A 19,833-nucleotide genomic window follows, 5' to 3' on the forward strand; every position below is an offset into this window, starting at 1 on the left:
AGTCTCTTAATCCCAGTTGCCTCTTTTCTGCCTGGGAACAGAAATTTATTATTGACTCTAAGACATAAGGTAAGGATTTAAAAAAGAAAGAAAGAAAAGTAGCATTAATAAATAAAATAAAAATATATGAATAATATATTCTTATAAACATTTTGAGTGGAATTTACTAATATAATTGTCACATATGTTTTAAAAGAAGAAATACATGGTAATATATAGATTTTTATTGCTCTTTATACTTAGCTCTATGAAGATACCTAGAAAAATTTCACCCAAATCTAAGTAACATAAATCTGATGCAAGTTGGGAAGTAGAAAGGGAAAACCTATAGAGATACAAAATGGATAGAGGAATAGAATATATAGGCTAAGGAATGGAATATACTATTTGATTATTTCTGTGATTCCACATAGTTATAAAAGAAGCTTGTTCTATTTTAATTTCTCATCTTTTATATTTGAAAATCTTTGTCCTAACCATTTGAAAGCTATATTATTTTTCATTGAAATATTTCAATAATGACTAAAGCCTTGAAGTTTGATACATCATACATATTTTGATACATACATACATACATCATACATATTTCTCTCATCTCTACAACTTTAAATCTTCTGTCAATCTGTAGATTCTCTTGATTGAGGCATTTATTTTATATTCATATGAACAAAGTCTTTTGTATTATTTCCTACATAATGATATTCAGCATTTATATATTTATTATGTTCTGCTGTGTGAGCTATGATCCCTAAGTTATCTCAGCATATCCTGTCTTCAAAGTTAGTCACTTTGATTTGTATTTAATTTGCATGTTCTTTTAACATTTGTGCCTTCTGCTTTTCTAGCAGATTTTTTTCCTACTTCAGCATTTTGTGTGTTCCAGACTGATTTGTCTCTCATTTCATTAGGTCAGGGTTTGGCAAACTATAGCCCAAGGGTCAATTCTAGCCTAACATCCATTTTTTGTAAGATTCATGAGCTAGGAATATTTTTGGTTTTGTTTTTAAATTTTAAATACCAATTTATTATCTTTAAAAATGTAAAAACAAAACAAAACATTATTAGCTTCTTATCCCTACCATACAAAAACAGTAATTTTCAAATTTGGCACGTAGAACAAATTTGCTTGGTGTAAAAAAATAGACTCGAATACAGGACTACAATCCCCACAAGCCTTTGCTCCACTTCCCCAGAATGCCTTGTAATCTCACCTGGGCCGAGATCGAGAAGGTATTTAAGCTGATTCAAAGGCTTTTGATGGGCTCTCTTGGACTTCCCTTTGGGGCAGATGTGGCTCTTTCCATAATGTAGGTGAGGTTGTATCTAGGCCTCTCTGTGGCCTGGACACGTGTTTTTTCTTATTCTGTATTTTCTTTAATCTTTAACCTTTAATAAACCTCTAAAAAAATATAATACTCCTTGCAGAGAGAAACTAATTTCTACCTGCCTCAGTCTCCCCATATTCCCTAATTTTAATCTTTATATTGGTCAAGTTATACCATCCTTAAGAGATATTCCACCCCATAGATTCTTTTTTCTCTTTATTTTATATTTATTGAGGTTCTGACCTATATTTTTTGCTAAGTTCTCTTTCTTACATGTTCCATTTATATTTTGAATCATACAGAATTTTCTTGTCATTTCATGCTTCCATAGGAATCCAAAGAATTTGAAATTTCATTAGGCATTGGTTTATTTTCCTTTATGGTATGATATTTATTTTGAAAGTTTTTATTTTCTTTTGGATTCATTCATCACTCCTTTGTGTTTAATATTATCCTCTTTATTTATTCATATGCTTTAACACTGTTTTGTGTTGAAGGTTTTTCCTTGAAATCTTTGCCTTAAAAAAAGAAATTTCCCTTCACCTCACTTTACGATCCTTCCCACTCTTGTGGTCAACTCTCACAACTAGTCTATAATGTTACCTTACTTTATTTCAGACAGAGACTATTGGGTTCATTGGTCTGGAAGAAGACTTGACTCATCCCTCTTTTCTTTTGGTCTAGAGCCACCACTCATTGCCATACCATTCTGATTTCTTTCTCTTCTTTCTTTCTTTACATGTTTGTCTGTGTGTAGTTGTAGAGAGAGAAATAGCGACATAAGGTTTTTCTGAGCCCAATTTCTGATAACTTGGCTCTCTTTAACCTATGACCAGCAGCTCCCCCCGCAGTTAGTACATTTTCAGTGCTACTCCCTCCCTTTTGATTCAGTTTTCTGTGCCTAAGAAAACTCAGTAATTACCATTTATTTCAGATTTGGTGGTATAGGAGGGTGTTCAAAAAACATAATTCCCAAGAGGGGATCCTATTCAACAAAAAATTACAAATCTATAAGTTGGCTTATATACTTCTCTCCCAAAAGAGTTTTCTGTAAGGTGGTGCAGAATAAAGACTTTAGTGATTATAGCTTTTTGTTGTTAATTCTTGTTCTTTTTTTTCCCTAGAGAGGTATGAATCAGAACATTAAAAATGGTTTGAGGAAGCTAACTAATTTAACTTACTATTCACATAATTTCTACTTCCTCTAGGATAAGAAATGGGATAGAGAGATGAAACCAGAAGGGAAGGGATTTAAAAACTGTAAGGATAAGTTAATCACTCATATGGCATATATCTGAGAATCAGGTTAATTGTATTTATATACAATCAATGAGTTGAGAAATTTTGATGTCATCCATACAGGACATTCTGTGTGTTAGAACTCCAACTGAAAAAAGTAATTATAATTTATAATCTTAATAAATTAATGTGGTCTGAGGGATTAACTTCTTTACCCACAACCACAAAACTAGTATGTGTCAGAGATTGAATTGATTATCCTAGCTCTTGATGATTCCAAAGACTTTCCTTATTGGTGAACCTTTTCCAAATTCTAGTGCCTGGGAAGTAAATTCAAGCTATCTGGGAGCCCCTGGATTACTGGAGAGAGTTGAGGGAGAAAACACTTGTTTTGGGGGGCTTGACAAAGAGGTGGGACCTGCAAAAAATGTCCTCGGGCTCTGGGAAGAGGGGAAACTAAGTGGCTCTCAGAGTGTCAGATGTACATTCATGCCACATCTTCATCAATGCTTGTCTACTCATACTGACTTTTAGATTAGGTTATTATAACTTTTTTTTAAAATTCAACATTTATCAAATTGAATGTTGAATACTAAAAAGTCATTACTATCCAGGAGAATGACTTTCATCTTCTTTAAAATTATAAGCAATTCTTTTCATTCTAAGAATTGTAAACCAAATCATAGTCTAAAAATGAAGATTATATCTGGAGAGGAGTTGATTTAGAAAGAATGCTGTGCTTGGAGTCAAAAGTGTTTTAGTCATGGTACTTACTATATATGGGTCTGAGAAAGCCACTTCTGAACCTCAGTTTATTCATCACTTAAATGGGTATGACCCTACTTATAATGTTTTCTCATAAGATTGTTGTGAGGGGAAAAGATGACAACAATGTGAAAAAATATATATATGTGTGTATATAAATGAATATTGTATTGCTACTTAATGATTAAACTTTTAGGCAGAAAGACAAATTGTAGCTATGTAGTGAGTAGAAGTGAAATGGCTTTAATATCCTCTTGCAACATTTAGGTTCTGCGAATCTGTACACCAAGGCTCTATGCCAGGCAGTCACCTGTCTGAAATGTTATAGAAATGTTCTTTGATACGCTGTGAAATTAAAAAGTGATTCAGTTCTGTCAGTAATTTGGATTAGCTACATTTATACACCATTTAAGGGCCAAATTTGCAACACTCCTCACATGTTTCCATGGCATGCGTATTTGTGGGGAAAGAAAAATATGAAAGGGAAAATTGGGAGATTAGCATTTTCTCTTTGCTATCAGGGTACATAATATATCCTAGCAGATCATTTTACTGTTGCTCCCTAGGATTGCCAGGGCTCTTTGTTCTTTGGAGATCTTCCTTGACAGACCTCAAGGGAGGTTTTACGCCTCTTTCAAATGTATTTCTACTTTCTTGAATAGAAGGTGAAATATTTCCAGATGATAAATAGCTCTGGGTCTGTCAGCCAGCCAGGGGAGTTCTCAACTCACATTAGGCTGTTAAGGGGAATTCCTAACCTTGTAAAGTGGAATTCCTCTTGCTCAATTGGTAACAATCAAGCTGGGAAGAACAAATGAATCCTCTCTGGAGAGGAGGGTGACTGAGAATGCCAAATGTACTATGGCAGTCAGTGGTTTTAGAGGGAACAGAATTTGCATTATAATTTGTTTAGGCAGAGTTATGGGCAGTCTGTGGGCTTTGTCTTTTGGGGTTAGGGGAGCTCTTTTGCTCATCTGAAATATCTCACACATATTCCAGGGAAATTGAAACTTGCATAATGTGGCATCCATGAAAGCAGAGTAAAAAGGATGAAAAAGAGAGACTATAATTGTAAATGATTTGCCCAAAGTTACTAAGAGGGAAAAGTTTATGCTTGGCTTTTTCTCTCTGCAGATAATAGAAATAGAAATGACCCATAGGGTCAGAGATCCTTTTCCCCTATGCTGTTATTCATCTGTGGGTTCTGTTGCTTACAAGTTTGAATTCATCATCATCATCATCATAATGCTAGAGATAAGGCCACAATTTATTATTCTACCTTCAACTTCATGGATAATAAAATTCTTTCCCTGCCCCAAGTATTTTAGTATTTTTAATATTTAGTATATCACCCCAACTCTTTCAAGTATTTTATTGACATTTAACTAGTTATAGACTTGTGTAGAAGTGTATTATCACTGCCAAATGATGTATTCCCAGGGCTTTTTATCAGTACATTTCCCCCTTGTCAGAATTCTAATAATAAAGCTTTTAAACTCTTAGTTTAGAAATACCCCTCATCAATGCAAATAGGCACCTCATCTGCCAATCAGAGTCTTAGAGAGAGTTGCGTAAAGCACCATAACTTTTATCGACTTGCAGGGTCATCTGGTCAGTCTCTGTCAGAGGCAGGACTTGAACCCATTGGAAATACAGCATCCTTGTTCAGAGAGTGTGGGAGAGTGGGACAGAGAGTAATGTCAAATGAGATGAGAAAGATAGGCTGAGTTCAGATTATGAAGGACTTTAAAGCTAGATAGGGAGTTTTTAATTTTTTATTAGAAGCAATGGGAAGCCACTGCTATTGATTGAGTAGAGGAATTATGTGGTCAGATATGCCTTGAAGGACAATAACTTTGTCCAAAGAGATTAAAGACAGAGGAAAATACTACCCTGTACAAAAATGTTAATAGCAATTCTTTTTTGTGATGGCAAAGAATTGGAAACAGAAGGGATGTCCATCATTTGGGAAATGTCTGAACACATTATGGTATATGACTATAACAAAATATTATTCTTCCTTAAAAAATGCCAAATAAAATGATTATAAAAATACTAGAAAGACTTGTATGAAATGATACAAAGTGAAGTAAACAGAACCAGGAAAATGTTATTCACAGTAACAATAACAGCATATGATGATCAACTGTGAAGGACTCAACTATTATCAACAAAGCATGGAGCCAGGACAACTCCAAGGGATTCAGGACAGAAAAGGATATCCCTTTGTCATAGCAAGAATACTCAGAGTCTGAATACAGACTGAATACCATTCTTTACTTTATTTCCTCCATGATTTTTTTTTTAGTGTAACCAATATGTGTCTAGTTTCACAACATGAAGAACATTAAAATATGTATTACAGGATAATATGTATACAACCTATGTCATATTGGAGAGAGAATATGGATTGTAGAATATTAGAAAAGAAATGTTTAAAAAATTTACAATTATATGTAAAAAATAAAAACGGGAAAAATAAATATTGTGGTACAATATAAGATGGCCAGAAGTGCTGAGATACTTAAGAAAAGAAGGACGATTAAGAATATTAAAATAATCTAGGTAAGAGAGGGATGGGTTCCTGAATTAAGATGGTAGCTATATGAGCAAAGAGAAGGGGTAAAATGCTAGAGAGGTAGTGGATGTTTAAACCATACTGTGATAGAGGTTTCAAACCCAAGAACTGGAGTTATAGTCTGGGAAATTGCTGGAGCCTCAGCCACAATGGGGGAAGGGCTCCAGGAGAGATTTTGGAATCTTAAGAGAGCAGGAGATTCTGTGGGAGAGTCAGTTAGCTCTCTCAATCCTGAAACAGCTTGACGAAAAGATCTGGTCAAGACTTGCTCCTGAGAAAAGACTTACATCTTTCTCCTGGCGACTAGTCACCCTTCACCCCAACTCCCAATTCCCAACTGAAGTGGCCTGCTTGAGAAGACACCAAGCAGCTAACAAGATCACCTCACAGTTCCTGGTGCCTTGGGTCTGAACTGTGTCCAGTGGGTTCAAGATCAGGGCTATCCAAACCTGAATCTCTCAGGAGCCCAAGGCTGCCAAGGTTTGGGTGCCCCAACTTGAGGATGGAGGAAGGGATAGCTGGAATAGGTATATCTTTTTTCCCTCTTTTCTCACAAACCCCTCCTGCAGCCAGTTTCCTGTGTTATCCCCAATTGATCACTTAGAATAAACGTTGTTGTCTTCCCTAACTGATTCTATTGTCTGGGGAAACAGTTCCAGCTTGAGGGTGAGAGTAACTTCTCTTTCTCTCTCTTGAGGAGGGAAGCTCTATATATAATAGTATTAGAGGGAAGTGAAAAGACAGTTTGGGTGAGCAACCATAGCTGAGGGGAGGCTGAAGGGGGTAACTACAGACTCACTTCCCCTCTTCTCTCCCTTGGCCAAGTTAAACAACAGCTGTCTCTCCTGGAACTTGCCTTGAGAGGGGCAGTCTCCATTCTTTTTCTCCCTCTTTTTACCACCAGACAAACTCTCTCTATTACAACTTGGCAGCTCAGGTGGGATTTGAACCTCTAATCCCCACCTTTGGACTGGCAACTGACTGAATATATGAAGTGATTATAGTAGTGAAAATAAGGATAATGCCAAGATTATGAACCTGAGAGGCTCAAAGGATGGTGGTGCCTTGACAGAAATAAAAAAGATCAGAAAAGAAAGGAATTGGAGAGGAGATAATATTACATTATTTCTCCTTATTGATCTCCCGGATCTAATCCAATCCAGCCAAAGCTGTCAAAGTAGATAGGGTACTAGCAATAGTGTCAGGAAGACTTGAATTATATAAAATTGAAATAGTATGACTCCATTTTGCCTTTATCCATTATTTTTGTAAAGTGAAATCTCAAAGTCATTAGACTTAAAAAATGTCAGAAAACTACCCCCTTTCCTGGTTTGTTCAGTGTCTTTTGACTGTTTTCCAATAACCTCCAAACAAACCTTACCCTCATTTCATTGTCTCTAGATTTTCTCCTTCAAAAAGAAACCAAATTTTTAGCCCTTTCATTCTGTTTTTCTTTCCATACAAACTGTATTTTAACTGAGAAAAACCTAAAATTCTAGGTTATTTGGCCCAAAATTCTCTCTTTGAATCAAAATTTTTGCTTCACCAAGAGTCCTGAACCTAGTTTGTTTTGCAATTGCATAGACTGCCAAATAAATCACTTGTTTGGATGATACTTGGTTTTCTTATTTAACTGTACCAGTTTAAATCTAGTTTCACACACTTAAGAGATATGTAATTCTGGGTAAATCACTTAACATCTGTTTGCTTCATTTTTCTCTATTTTAAAATGGTTTTAATAACAATACCTATCCCGCAGGGTTGGAGAATCAAATGAGACATTTATAAAGTGCTGAGCACAGTACCTAGTGCATCTAATGTAAATAAATGTTTACTCACTTCCTGTCCTACCCACATCCACCAAGTAAACACCAATATGATTTTCCCAGAGTACCATACCATGTTTTTCCTCAGCCCCCTACTTAATAGCCCCTAATAATTTTTATGTCAAGGAGAAAATGAAACAATAGTAGCACCTAAAACTTATTAAGTTATCCTTTGTATAGACTACAATCCAGCAAAATTGGCATTTTTGCTGTTCCTCATTCATGACACTCCATTTCTGACCTCTGTATTTTTGAAACAGTTGACCAATATGCCTGGAATGCCCTACTCCTTCTTTTCTACCTCTTAGCAACCCTGACTTCCTGCAAAATTCATCTCATGTGCCATTCATCCCGTCCCTCTTACCTCTTTACCTTTCTTCTTTATTATAAGTTGATTTTTCAAAACAAATTTCCCCCAGAAAGACCTTAGTTTTGTCCCTGCACATCATTACACATGCCTAAAAGCAAGTTTCCCAAGATTCCACATGAGTTGGCAACAAGCAAAAGCAATTAATGACACATTTCCAGGATTGGACTCTTATTGGCCAATCCTGCCATTATACAAGCATGGTACTCAGCCAATAAATAGGCATGTACTCCATCCCTATCATTATCCAAATGAGGGGAATGTTTTTACTAGCTCCCAAGTTTCAAAGTGGCAAACATTTTAAAAGATAAAGCATATTAACAGATTGTTCCTATCCACCTTGAAATTTATGACAGCAAAGCATAAAGAAAGTTAGTCTTTGCAAGCTGGGAGATTGTATTTAGTATTCTTCTTCAGCTTTTGTTTTATAACCTGTGTTTATGTGACACACTTAATAGTTTCCCACTAGATGATTCAGTAATAATGAGCTAAATGTTGTACTTGATAGAATACCAAATTTATAAACTTTTTTAGCAATCATTTTCTTAATCATACTTACAATCTTGAATGATGTAACTAGTTCATTACTTTTATGTGCCAAGGGTGTTTCTTAAGATATCAGTTGCACAGCTGAGAAACATTCATGTATAAAAGATATACTGTTGAAATCAGGACTGATTTTCAAAAGTACACACCTAATTTATGTAACTAGAAATACATTCATTCTAGTTTGAAATCCTGATTCCTGGACTATTTAATAGCCTTCTGGTTGGTCTCTCTGCCTCATGTATCTCCCCACTCAAGACTATTCGCTGCTAACAAAGTAATCTTCCTATAGAATATTTATAATCATGCCACATCTGGATTAAAAAACAAAACAAAAACTCCAAACGCCAGTAGCTCCCCTATTTCCTCCAGGATCTAGTAAAAATCCTCTGTTTCACTTTTAAAGTGCTTTATAACCTGATCTCTTCCAGACTTTTTATATCTTACTCCCTTCAACCTACTCTACAACCTAGTGACTGGCTTCTTTATCGTTCCTTGCCCAATACACTTTATCTCTCCATTTCATACCTTTTTACTAGCTATCCCCATGCCTGGAAATTTCTCTCCTCACTTAAATCTGCTGACTTCCCTGACTTCCTTCAAATCCTAGATAAAATCCCACTCTTTTTAAGAAACTTTTTTCTATCTTGCTTAATGTCAGTGCCTTCTGGGAACCAATAAGAGACCAGATGCAAACTGAAATGCAACACTCATTACTTTATTCCCTCTGTGAGATTTTTTTTTCCTAGTGTAAGCAATATGAACCTTCTTTTACAATATGACAAATATGCACATGTGTATTATATAGTCTATATCATAATGCCTGCCTTCTTGAGAATTGGGAAGGGATAAGAGAGAGAGAGCACATGGATTATGAAATATCAAAATATTAAAATATTGTATTTCCATGTAATTTAGAAAAAAATAAAGATTATTCTTATTAAAAAATTAGTGCCTTCTGCCTAAAATTGTCTTCAATTGTTCCTTCAAACATCTTATCTCATTTGTTCATAATTGTTTTTGTTTCATATTGTCATGCCATTCGGTCTTGTGCTATTTATTTAAGGATAGAGAAGGTTTTGCTTTTTTTCCCCCCTTATTTCTTCAACATATAGCACAGAACCTGACACATAAAAGGTATTTAATAAATGCTTACTGACTCAAATTGGTTATTTCCAAATTCTGTAATTTACAAAGATTAACAATAGGATAAAGAAATAGAAGAACTTAGTGGTCTCATTAACTCATTCAAAATCAAAATTATTTTTAAAATATATGATTATTTAGAATTTGAAGTACATAGTCTAATTCCTTAGTTTCACACCGAAAGAATAAAAAACAATTTTAAAACAGTTCATGAATGACTGTTGGTTACCAAGCTATAAAAAGCTTTCTAGATTTTTATGTGCACTTCTCAACTCAGAAAAGATATGAATGAATATCTTTTTGTCTTGTACAGTACAATTTCAGAAATATAAATCAGAATCAAGCTACTGAGCACTTAACTCCTTAACTCACTACACTAACCTGCTTTCTGAAAAGTTTTAGGGAATGAAATTCAAGTTCAATTTGTACTCTGAAGCAAATCTTTAGTTTCCTTTCTGAGTCTTTCTTGGCATCTTTTTGCCATGCACCATCTGAGCTGACTTGGAAATCATCAACAAAACATCACCACTTCTAACAAAACAACTGTCTGGACACCACATATCTCTATACGAATCATCTGTCCATTTTTTTTTTAATGAGAGCAGGGTAGAGAAAAGGAATGATGTCAAATCTCAATATAGTCAAATGGTGCTACTGGAACTAACAGCTGTACTCTGTAATACATACAATAGGTATTCCCACAGAGCACATTTTTACCAATAGATTTTTGTTATTAATAGTATAAGATGTTCTTTATAATTTTTAGATTTCCATTGAGAACAGTTTGTATTATTATGAAACACTTAGTTTACTCTGTCAATCTAAGGGAGCTCTTGAATTGCTGTGTACTTTTGCAGCTATTTTAACAAATAAGGGTGATTCGTGCCGTGTTTCATCAGTTTTCCAATAATAACTTGAAAGATATTTGAAATGAATATACCTCAGATGACATAAGTTTTTCTCTTAACATTGGAACCAAGTGAAACTAAAGAATGAAATAGCATGACCCAATTCCACACCAGAAGTGAATGAATGCAACAACCCTGACCATATTACAAAGTCATTGTTTCTCAGAATGAGACCATTGACTTTTAGGCTTAAATCAAGAATAATAATTATGAAGATTTCTTCCGATGGAACAATTAGGTGGCTTAGTGCATAGAAAGCCAGGTCTGGAAATGGGAGGTCTGCAGTTTCAAAATGGCTTCAGATACTTGCTAGCTGTGTGACCCTGGACAACTCATTTAAGCCCAAGTGCCTAGCCCTTACTGCTCTTCTGCTATGGAACCAATACTTAGTATCAATTCCAAGACAGAAGGTAAGAACTAAAAAAAAAAAAAAGATTTCTTATGCTGTAGTGCAGTGGGGTGGGGAGTAATCGAATAGTGTAGAGCCTTGGGTTCTTGGAGTCTATTTCAGCATAATTCATATTTTGGCAAGGTAGAATAGACTATAAAGGCTTCAAATAAAAAGCTAATCTTTGGCCTCTTATCTGCAGATCAATTTAGTTTAATTTCAGAACAATTCATCTTTAAATATGTGGGTGCCAGGTTTTTGTTTTTGTTGTTGCTTTTCCTGTAATAACTCAGGAATTCTTCAACTAAGGGATCAGCTTTGGTGGCACTAGCAAGTCAAAAGTTTTTGGGATTACTTATGAAGTATTTTGAATTTAGTATATTTTAAGCAACAAAAATTCAGTAAGAAAACATTCATTTTTCTACTATTACACTAAGGAAATGTCTTTGTATGTGTATGTAAAGTAGGGGATACAAGATATATAATCATAACTAAAGGTGCTTGTTAAAAATTATGTATAGAACTATCAAATTCTGATGCTGGGAAAAGACATTAGGGATCACGTAGACCCACACTGGCATTTTTTAAGAAACTGAAGCATAGAGTGGTTAGTTGACTTACCTAAAAATCAGTTAACTAATGCAATTTCAGAACTTTTAGCCATTTCCTTTGTTTTTTCCCCCTAATCCTATGTTTTCGAAAAGTCACCCATTCTTACATTACATTCCCTTATAATATATCTAAACAAATTGACCAAAATACAGATACTAGCCAAGATTACTTTCTGGCATATTAAAATTCATTTTAGAGTGTGCATTAGAGAAAAGTTAACCTTCTGGTCAGCTACACATGTTTTAAGTGACTGCATTAGTAAGTCATTGCTATGTAGCTATATTGTTGCATCTCTACCCTGGGTACTATGTACCTCTCTATTTAATCATCCTACAGTTTTAAGCTGCTATGAGATGTTAAAATCCTCTCATGTGTTTTGCATGAATGATCCCCATTTCATTTACTAATCTTTAACACACTGTTAAACATCCTCTTCTGAGACTGCAAACCATATAAATCTTAGCTTCGAGTAAATTTTAAAATACTGACTGTTGGGAGCAGTAAAGACAACAGCAACATCAAAACTGAATTTCATTTGGATCTGGGGCAGCCTGTGAAGCATATTGCTTTGCCATTTCTTGATAACCTTGGGCCAAAATGGTATTGATTTTAATAGAAGGGGAGTTCAATATTTGTTTGGTATCTTCAGAACCTATTCAGGATTTTGACTAAGTTCCCGCTCTGCTACCAAATTTCTCCAGAGCCTTTGGCAAATTGAATTCAGTTTGTAAAAACTTACCTATTCTTCACTGAGCTTGTTGCCTATCCCATGTTTTTGGATTAATCACAAACTAAAGTAAATCCTGCTGAGTGAGTGGGTTGGCAATCCTCATACTCAGTAGTAGGATGGAATATTGCAATTTAAAATTACTGAGTTCAAAGAACTTTTATCTTTTCCTTGATTTTATGCTTAAGACTCCCCATTTATCCACAGTTGCTCAGGAATACATCAAGGACATCATTTATGGCATCATAGAGAAAATATTTCTCCCAGTCTTCTTTTTATTCATGCTTTCCATATGTTCTTCTGGGAACAGCCACATGGCAATTGATGGTGGTGGTAACAACACCACCACCACTACCATAAATTTTTATATAATTTTTTCAGTTCACAAAGTATTTTCATATGCATGCATGCATATGTATATCATCTCATTTGAACTTCATAAGCACATATGAGGGCAGGTATTTTAAATTTCACTTTGGAAATGAGAAAATGGAAGCTCAGCAAGTTTCAATGTTTTATATAAAGTCATATAGCAAGTCAGCTGTGGATCTGAAACTCAAGCCTAGGACTTCTGGCTGCAGATCTAGTTTTCTTTTCATTCAAAGTTGTAGATTATCTATTCCTCAAATTGGCACACAGGTTGACTTTGAAAAGAAAGAAAATGATTTAGAAAATAGAATGGTCTGTGGTAATGTATGATGGCTTCATATCTGGAGACTGTCAGGATTTTGCCTTATTTTGTTTTATTTCACTTATTCATGAGATTTTAGACTAAGTCCTCAGTCATAATCTGTATTAGATTACTCCCCCACCTGAACTATAAAATAACAAAATCTCTATTTAAATAATTATTCAAGTAATATATTTTTCCATGTTTGTTTATTTTTGACATAGTATAATAGAGAGCTGGTCTTTAGTCTCTGATGCTGACTTTGTGACTTGATGACTCTTGTTTTTTAGAAAACTCTCTAAAACTATAAATTAAAGAAGAAAGACTCTCCTTCAATGGTGAAGAGAGTTTTCCCATCGGAGAGTTTCCTTTATTAGTAGAGATCTCTGGTATAGTCTTTATCCATGGCTTACTTTTAGCACAATTAAGTAAAATGGTGTACAAATCTGCCAAGATTCGTAGCTGAAATATTTGCTCTTAGAGCACCAACAAGCTGCCTCTCTTAGTCCTACATCCTTAGGCAAATTCACTAATCAAGGATATTGTAAGTGTCCACAGGAAGTTTTTGTTGGAGAAAGATTCAACTATTAGTTAAATATATATATATATATATATATATATGTATATATATATATATTACTTTGATTATAAGAAAAAAAAAATCATGAGAGGAGAGTTTCAAATTCTCTATCTACCTTATCACTTATAGGACTTTACTACTCACATAAAGCATTTCTTAAACCCAAACTGAATTTAATTTAATGGAGAGGAGAAATCATTATTAAATTACATGGAGACTAAACATGGGGGTGGTGGGTATGTTAGTGACTTACCTGAGGGCACACAGCTAAGAAGTGTCTGAGATCACATTTGAACACAGGACATCCTGTCTCTAACCCTGGCTCTCAATCCATTGAGCCACCTTGCTGCTTCATTTTTCATCTTCACTTGTTCTCACTTATATTATCTTTTCCCCATTTCTCTACCTCCATCCCCAGGGCAGAAAAGCATAAAGAATTGTGAAACTCTCTCCTGTTGCTAAATAGTGACCATTTTCATATTTTTCAAATTATGGATAAAGTAATTTTCCTTTCCTTGATATAAAGATTATTTATATATTCTTCCCAAACTGAGAGATTATTGTGAATAAATAAGAATCTCCAAGATTCTTTCCAGCTCTAAAATTCAGAATTCCATACTAAGAAGGATAATAGAATTGAGTTAATAGTTTGAAACTGTTATTTGTATGAAAACAATTTTTTTTCAAAATTTATTTTGGAAATAATATTTTTCATTTAGAAATACCTTTAATAATTTTATTATCTCTCTTTTTTGTTTCTCTACTCTAAAGCTTCATTCCGACTTAGACAAAGGAGTGGGCAGTGTTAAATATACCCTCTCGGGAGATGGAGCTGGCACCGTTTTTACCATTGATGAAACTACAGGGGATATTCATGCCATAAGAAGCCTTGATCGAGAAGAAAAGCCTTTCTATACTCTAAGAGCTCAGGCTGTGGACATACATACCAGGAAGCCCCTGGAGCCCGAGTCAGAATTCATCATCAAAGTTCAGGACATTAATGATAATGAGCCAAAGTTCTTGGATGGACCTTATGTTGCTAGTGTCCCAGAAATGTCTCCAGTGGGTGAGTAAAAAATAAAAATTATCTTAGCTACTGCTCAATTCTTTTTTAATTATAGGTTATATTTGAGTATGTGATTTGTAAGACAGAAATACTCTGTGCTGAACACACAAATGTTTTCATTTACCAGTTTAAACTTTTTTTTTCTAACTAAAAGTCTTCTTTCCCACCTCAGCTGTCCTATTTTCAAGATACCTATGGGGTCTACTGCAACACACCTTTTTTTCAATCTGTGGGACACATAACATTTTTGCATTAATTCATAGCATCAATTCTTTTTTTAAGTTTATAAAGTGAGCATGAATAACATTTCTCTGCACATTGAACTAACTGAAGTGTAAACCAACTGAAGTGTTATATGTACCAATGTGTGTATATGATTGCATGTAAATGCTAAAGGACTTCAAAGTTGTATTTAATGAGTTAGTGCTAAGTGGGGGCTATTTGTAGAGATTTTGACATCTTCCCCCCTCAAAGTAGTGATTCTAGACAAATAATATTTTTCTTTGCTGAAAAAGACATGTAAAATATTGGAAGAATCACCAGATAGTAGCTTTTTTTCAAACTAGGGAAGACAACATTAACAATAGCATAGTGTTTCATGTTTCATGTTCTTTTGCAGAATATATAAGTGGGAGAAAAGTTCCTTTCTTCTTTAATAATGAGAAGCACATTATAGTATGCTTTGGAGCCAGAAATGATCATTTAGGATATTGAAGTCTTATTGGTTTCTCCTATTAAACATAAAATACTTTTTAAATAGGCAACTTTTTATGACATCAGTGACTTCTCCAGAGACTTTAAAGTCAACCCACAAAAAATGTATATGTTTTAATAAAAATTTACTGGGCTAAAATTGGGTATACTAATTTACAACACTTTTTGGTCTCAGATGGTTGGGAACAGAGATGTTTGTTTTTAAAAATGGAACCTCTTGGGTATATCTAATGGGGGATGTATTGGTCTAAGCTTTTTCAGATCTTTGGAATCAGGTGAATTGCTGATCCCAATATAATGAATACTAAAACCTTGATAGCAAGCCCCTGAAGAAAATAGTACCCAGGCTTAAAGAAAGATCAAAATTTGGCTTTCTTTAAAATTTATGATTTACCAGTGGAAGTCTGCAATTAATTTAAAACTCTGATAATCTTCATGAAGTATTACAAGGTTAAAGATTTGTTCAGGATCATATACCATAAATACATATAAATACATATATATATTCAAGTATTGCCTCTGACATGTCAGAGGCAATACTTGAATCCAGCTTTCCAGACTCTGACATTGGCTCTTTACATAACATGCTATATTCTCTCTGCCTTTGTATGTTTCTTTTTTTCTCCTCCTTAACATATGCATATATAAATATATACATGCATATAAATAGATAGATGTGTGGTATCATGTTGCTAAAAGTTAGAATAATACAAATATTCATTTTCAAGTGTTAGTATATTTCTTTTAGGTTCTTAATGGAAAGGAAATCATCTTGGTATTTCTAAATGATATAGTAACCTAAAAGATTTCGGTAGCATCTTCCCTTAAGTAATTCTTACATTTGCAAAACTGAAAATTTATTATATAAAAGAGGACTTAAGTATAGTACTTCTCAAATTATCATCTTAGAAGGGAATAAAAATCAATAAAAGACAAGTGAAATCTTAATACATGAAAAAGGATTTGAAAAGCCAATTCTTCAAATTATTGATATGGATGGAGACAGAGATACAGAAACAGACTAAGACCCAAAGAGAACAGAGAGTAGATAAAGAAAGAGGGAAGGAAGGAGAGAGAGAGAGAGAGAGAGAGAGAGAGAGAGAGAGAGAGAGAGAGAGAGAGAGAGAGAAAGAGAGTGCTGAATATGCAAAAAAAGAGTTGGAAGTCTTTCTACAAGTATTTCCAATATTGTTATTCTCATGGCATATAAATGACTCAATAGGGAAATTAAGAGTTAGAAAAATTATCCTTTTATTAGGGAAAAATCTTGATCATTATGCTTATTTTAAAACTGTGTTTTGGAGACTTCCAGGTAAACATGGCAGCAGTGTAGATGCAGGACTCCTCCTCTCCTCATCTCCTACTGATACATACTACCTCAAAAGGCAAAAAAAAAATCATATGAATGAAGGGACTCCATAGTAGGGTGCAGAATTTAAGGGATTTGGGTATTTCCACACTATAACGGGGTGAAATAGCTTCCACCAAAATATGAGCTGATCAGTCCTCCACCCCCACCCCACCACAACCCCCCCCCCACACACACACACAGAGCCAGTGTACTAGAGTCAGAGCCAGTGCCCCAGAATTAGTGAGCAAGTGAGGGACACCTCTAGAGTGAGCAAGGGGCACCTCTAGGTCATTGGCAGCTGACTAAGACCACCAAAGACATACCCTTGAGAGCAGCTAGACTTGAAACCCCAGCAGACTGAAGAGCGCAGATCTTGGGCATAGTGATAGCTGATAGCGCAAACAAGGGTGGCAAACAGTAGAAGCTATAGAAACTTGAGAGGTGGCCTCAGGCAAAAACCTGACTCCTTAACTCCATAAACAGAGAGCCTGCCCTCCTCACTCAGACTTCTGACTGGAAAGGGAAGGAAAAACCAAGACAATGATGGCAAACAGTGTTCAGGAAAAACAACTTCCCAACACCAAGAAGAACAAGAAGAAGGCATTGACCCTGGATAATTTTTATGGAGGAAAAATCCAGATTACAGAGGAAATAGCAGAAGAGACTAAACAAACAAATGTATACAAACCTTCCAAAAAATGGAAATTGGCCACAAGATCTTGAAGAATTTAAATCAGACTTTTGAGAAAGATGGAAGAATTTTGGCAAGAAAAGTGGGAAATAGTTCAAAAAGAAAATAATAGTTTAAAAGACATAAACCCCCAAATGGAGGCCAAAATTAAATAGGTAGAAGCCATGAAAATCAAGATGGACCAAAATGAAAAGGAAAATCAAAAGATTATAGCAAAAAACCAGTCTTGAAAGACCAGAATTGGGCAATTGGAAGCCAACCATCTCACAAAACAGCAATAATTAATAAAGCAAAGTCAAAAGACTGACAAAATAGAAATAAACAAAAATATCTCAATGACAAGATGATAGGCCATGAGAACTGGTCTTGAAGAGACAATTTGAGAATCATTTGTCCACCTGAAAACCCAGAAATAAACAGAAACCTTGACTATAAGAAATTATCCAAGAAAACTGCCCTGATATCCTTGAACAAGAGGGCAAAATAGACATTGAAAGAGTTAATAGAACACTCTCTACACTAAATCCTCAAAAGACAACCCTCAGGAATGTATTAACCAAATTCAAGAGTTTCCAAGCTAAGGAGAAAATTTTACAAGAAGCCAAAAAAGAGACAATTCAGATATCAAGGAGTACTAATTAGGATTACAAAAGATCTGGCAGCTTGTACACTAAAGGACCACGAGGCTTGGAATATGATATTCATAAATGCAAGAGAATTGGGTCTTTAACAAAACTGACTATATACTTCCAGGGGTAAGTATGGGCATTCAAAAAAATAGATTTCCAATTATTTGTAAAGAAAAGACCAGAACTAAGCAGAAAGTTTGATATCCAAACACAAAAATCAAGAGAAACATGGAAAGGTAAATAAGAAAGAAAGGGGAAAGGGAAAAATGTTTTCTTATTTAATTTTCTTCTTTAAGGGCTTCAATATAATCAAATTGTTTATATTATATCATTCATAGGTAGAGATTAAGATAATAAGTGGTTTCAGATGATATGCAAAAAAGAAAAAGAAAAAGGGAGGGGGAATAGAAGATAGCACCAAGAGAAATTTGAAGGAATAAGATAAATAGGATAATCTATATCACATAAAACTGTGTTTTAATCACCTGGGGCCTTCTTTCCAGTCTTAGACTCCACTGTGAATAAGGTACCTCCACTTTTAAAAAGGTGAAATCATTCTAAGCCCAAAACCCTTCATTTGTCTTAGAGCTAACTTTTCTTTCCCTTTTCAGGACATTTACCTTCCAGTACTACTTATTTATCACTTCCTAAGCTATCATTTCAAACTTAAGTGTGAACAATTGCTAAGACTTCCTAACTTTGAAATTTTTCAGATGACTCCTGCTGTCCCTATTACCATATAGTACATTTAATGAAGAGTGCATAGAATCTCCTTAGGGCATAAACAGCTTCGTGGCTCTAGGAAGTGTCACATGGATTTACCTCAAATATATTTGAAATTGTGTATGTGACCTTATCAGATATTCAGAGATCATATCATCTTTATGACTATAGAAAGAGGTTCAGCAGAAGAGTTCACTTAGTTTTGAAATTATAAAGTATATACATAGGGCTTACAAGCTTGGTTCTATGTTTCTGTGTTTCATCTCTCTCTCTCTCTCCCTCTCTCTCTTTCTCTCTTTCTTTGTCTTCATCTTTCTCTCTTATCCTTCCCCAAACTTTCACATCCATTATTATAATGGACAGCTCTATTCCATAAGTATAGTAGTATCAATTGCCTGACATTGTGTCCAAGTATATAAGATTTTGTGTCTTATAATTTTATGGGGAGATAGTCATGGTTAATTTATCAGAGCCCATTTTGCAGCATAATTTCTGAAATCTCATTTAAAAGGTAAATTATTTAATTCAGTTTTGTATACATATCTCCAGTAGGTCAAATTATTGTCATTAGATATGAAAGAAAAGCATGATCTGTTTGGTTTTCCTAATTCTTTTACAGCAAGGATATTACTAAAAATTAGGGAAAAAAACACTGATCATTTAAATTATCCTCGTATTAAGTCAAATTAAAATAGACCAAGTGAAAATTACCTGAAATTTATTACCCTATTTTTTTTGGTCATAAAAGAGTGAGAAAATTGGTTTTCTAGTACTTTAAATAAAAAATGTAAATGATTCCCCCATTTCACAAACAAAACAGTAATTATAGGTTCAATTTTACTCTATAATTAATCGATAATATAAAAGGAATAAACATGAATTATCATCTCATGTAATTTATTTGACTTGGTTATGAAGTACTTTTCAATCTATAATGAACATTTATAATATATATGTGCAGATCCTGTTATTATACACTCTG

General features: G+C 34.4%; 1 protein-coding gene across 2 annotated transcripts in view; it reads left to right on the forward strand.

The window, feature by feature from the left end:
* The window catches only part of CDH12 (cadherin 12), a 1,480,679-nt gene that overhangs the window by 1,153,064 nt on the left and 307,782 nt on the right, over positions 1 to 19,833 (forward strand). For both annotated transcript variants that reach the window (XM_056824264.1, XM_007486837.3), the window contains one exon: positions 14,449 to 14,743. In XM_056824264.1, the coding sequence (XP_056680242.1) occupies positions 14,449 to 14,743 (295 nt within the window). The remainder of the gene's footprint in view (positions 1 to 14,448; positions 14,744 to 19,833) is intronic.

The sequence above is a fragment of the Monodelphis domestica genome, chromosome 3 (assembly GCF_027887165.1).
Source record: "Monodelphis domestica isolate mMonDom1 chromosome 3, mMonDom1.pri, whole genome shotgun sequence".
NCBI classification, from domain to species: Eukaryota; Metazoa; Chordata; class Mammalia; order Didelphimorphia; family Didelphidae; genus Monodelphis; species Monodelphis domestica.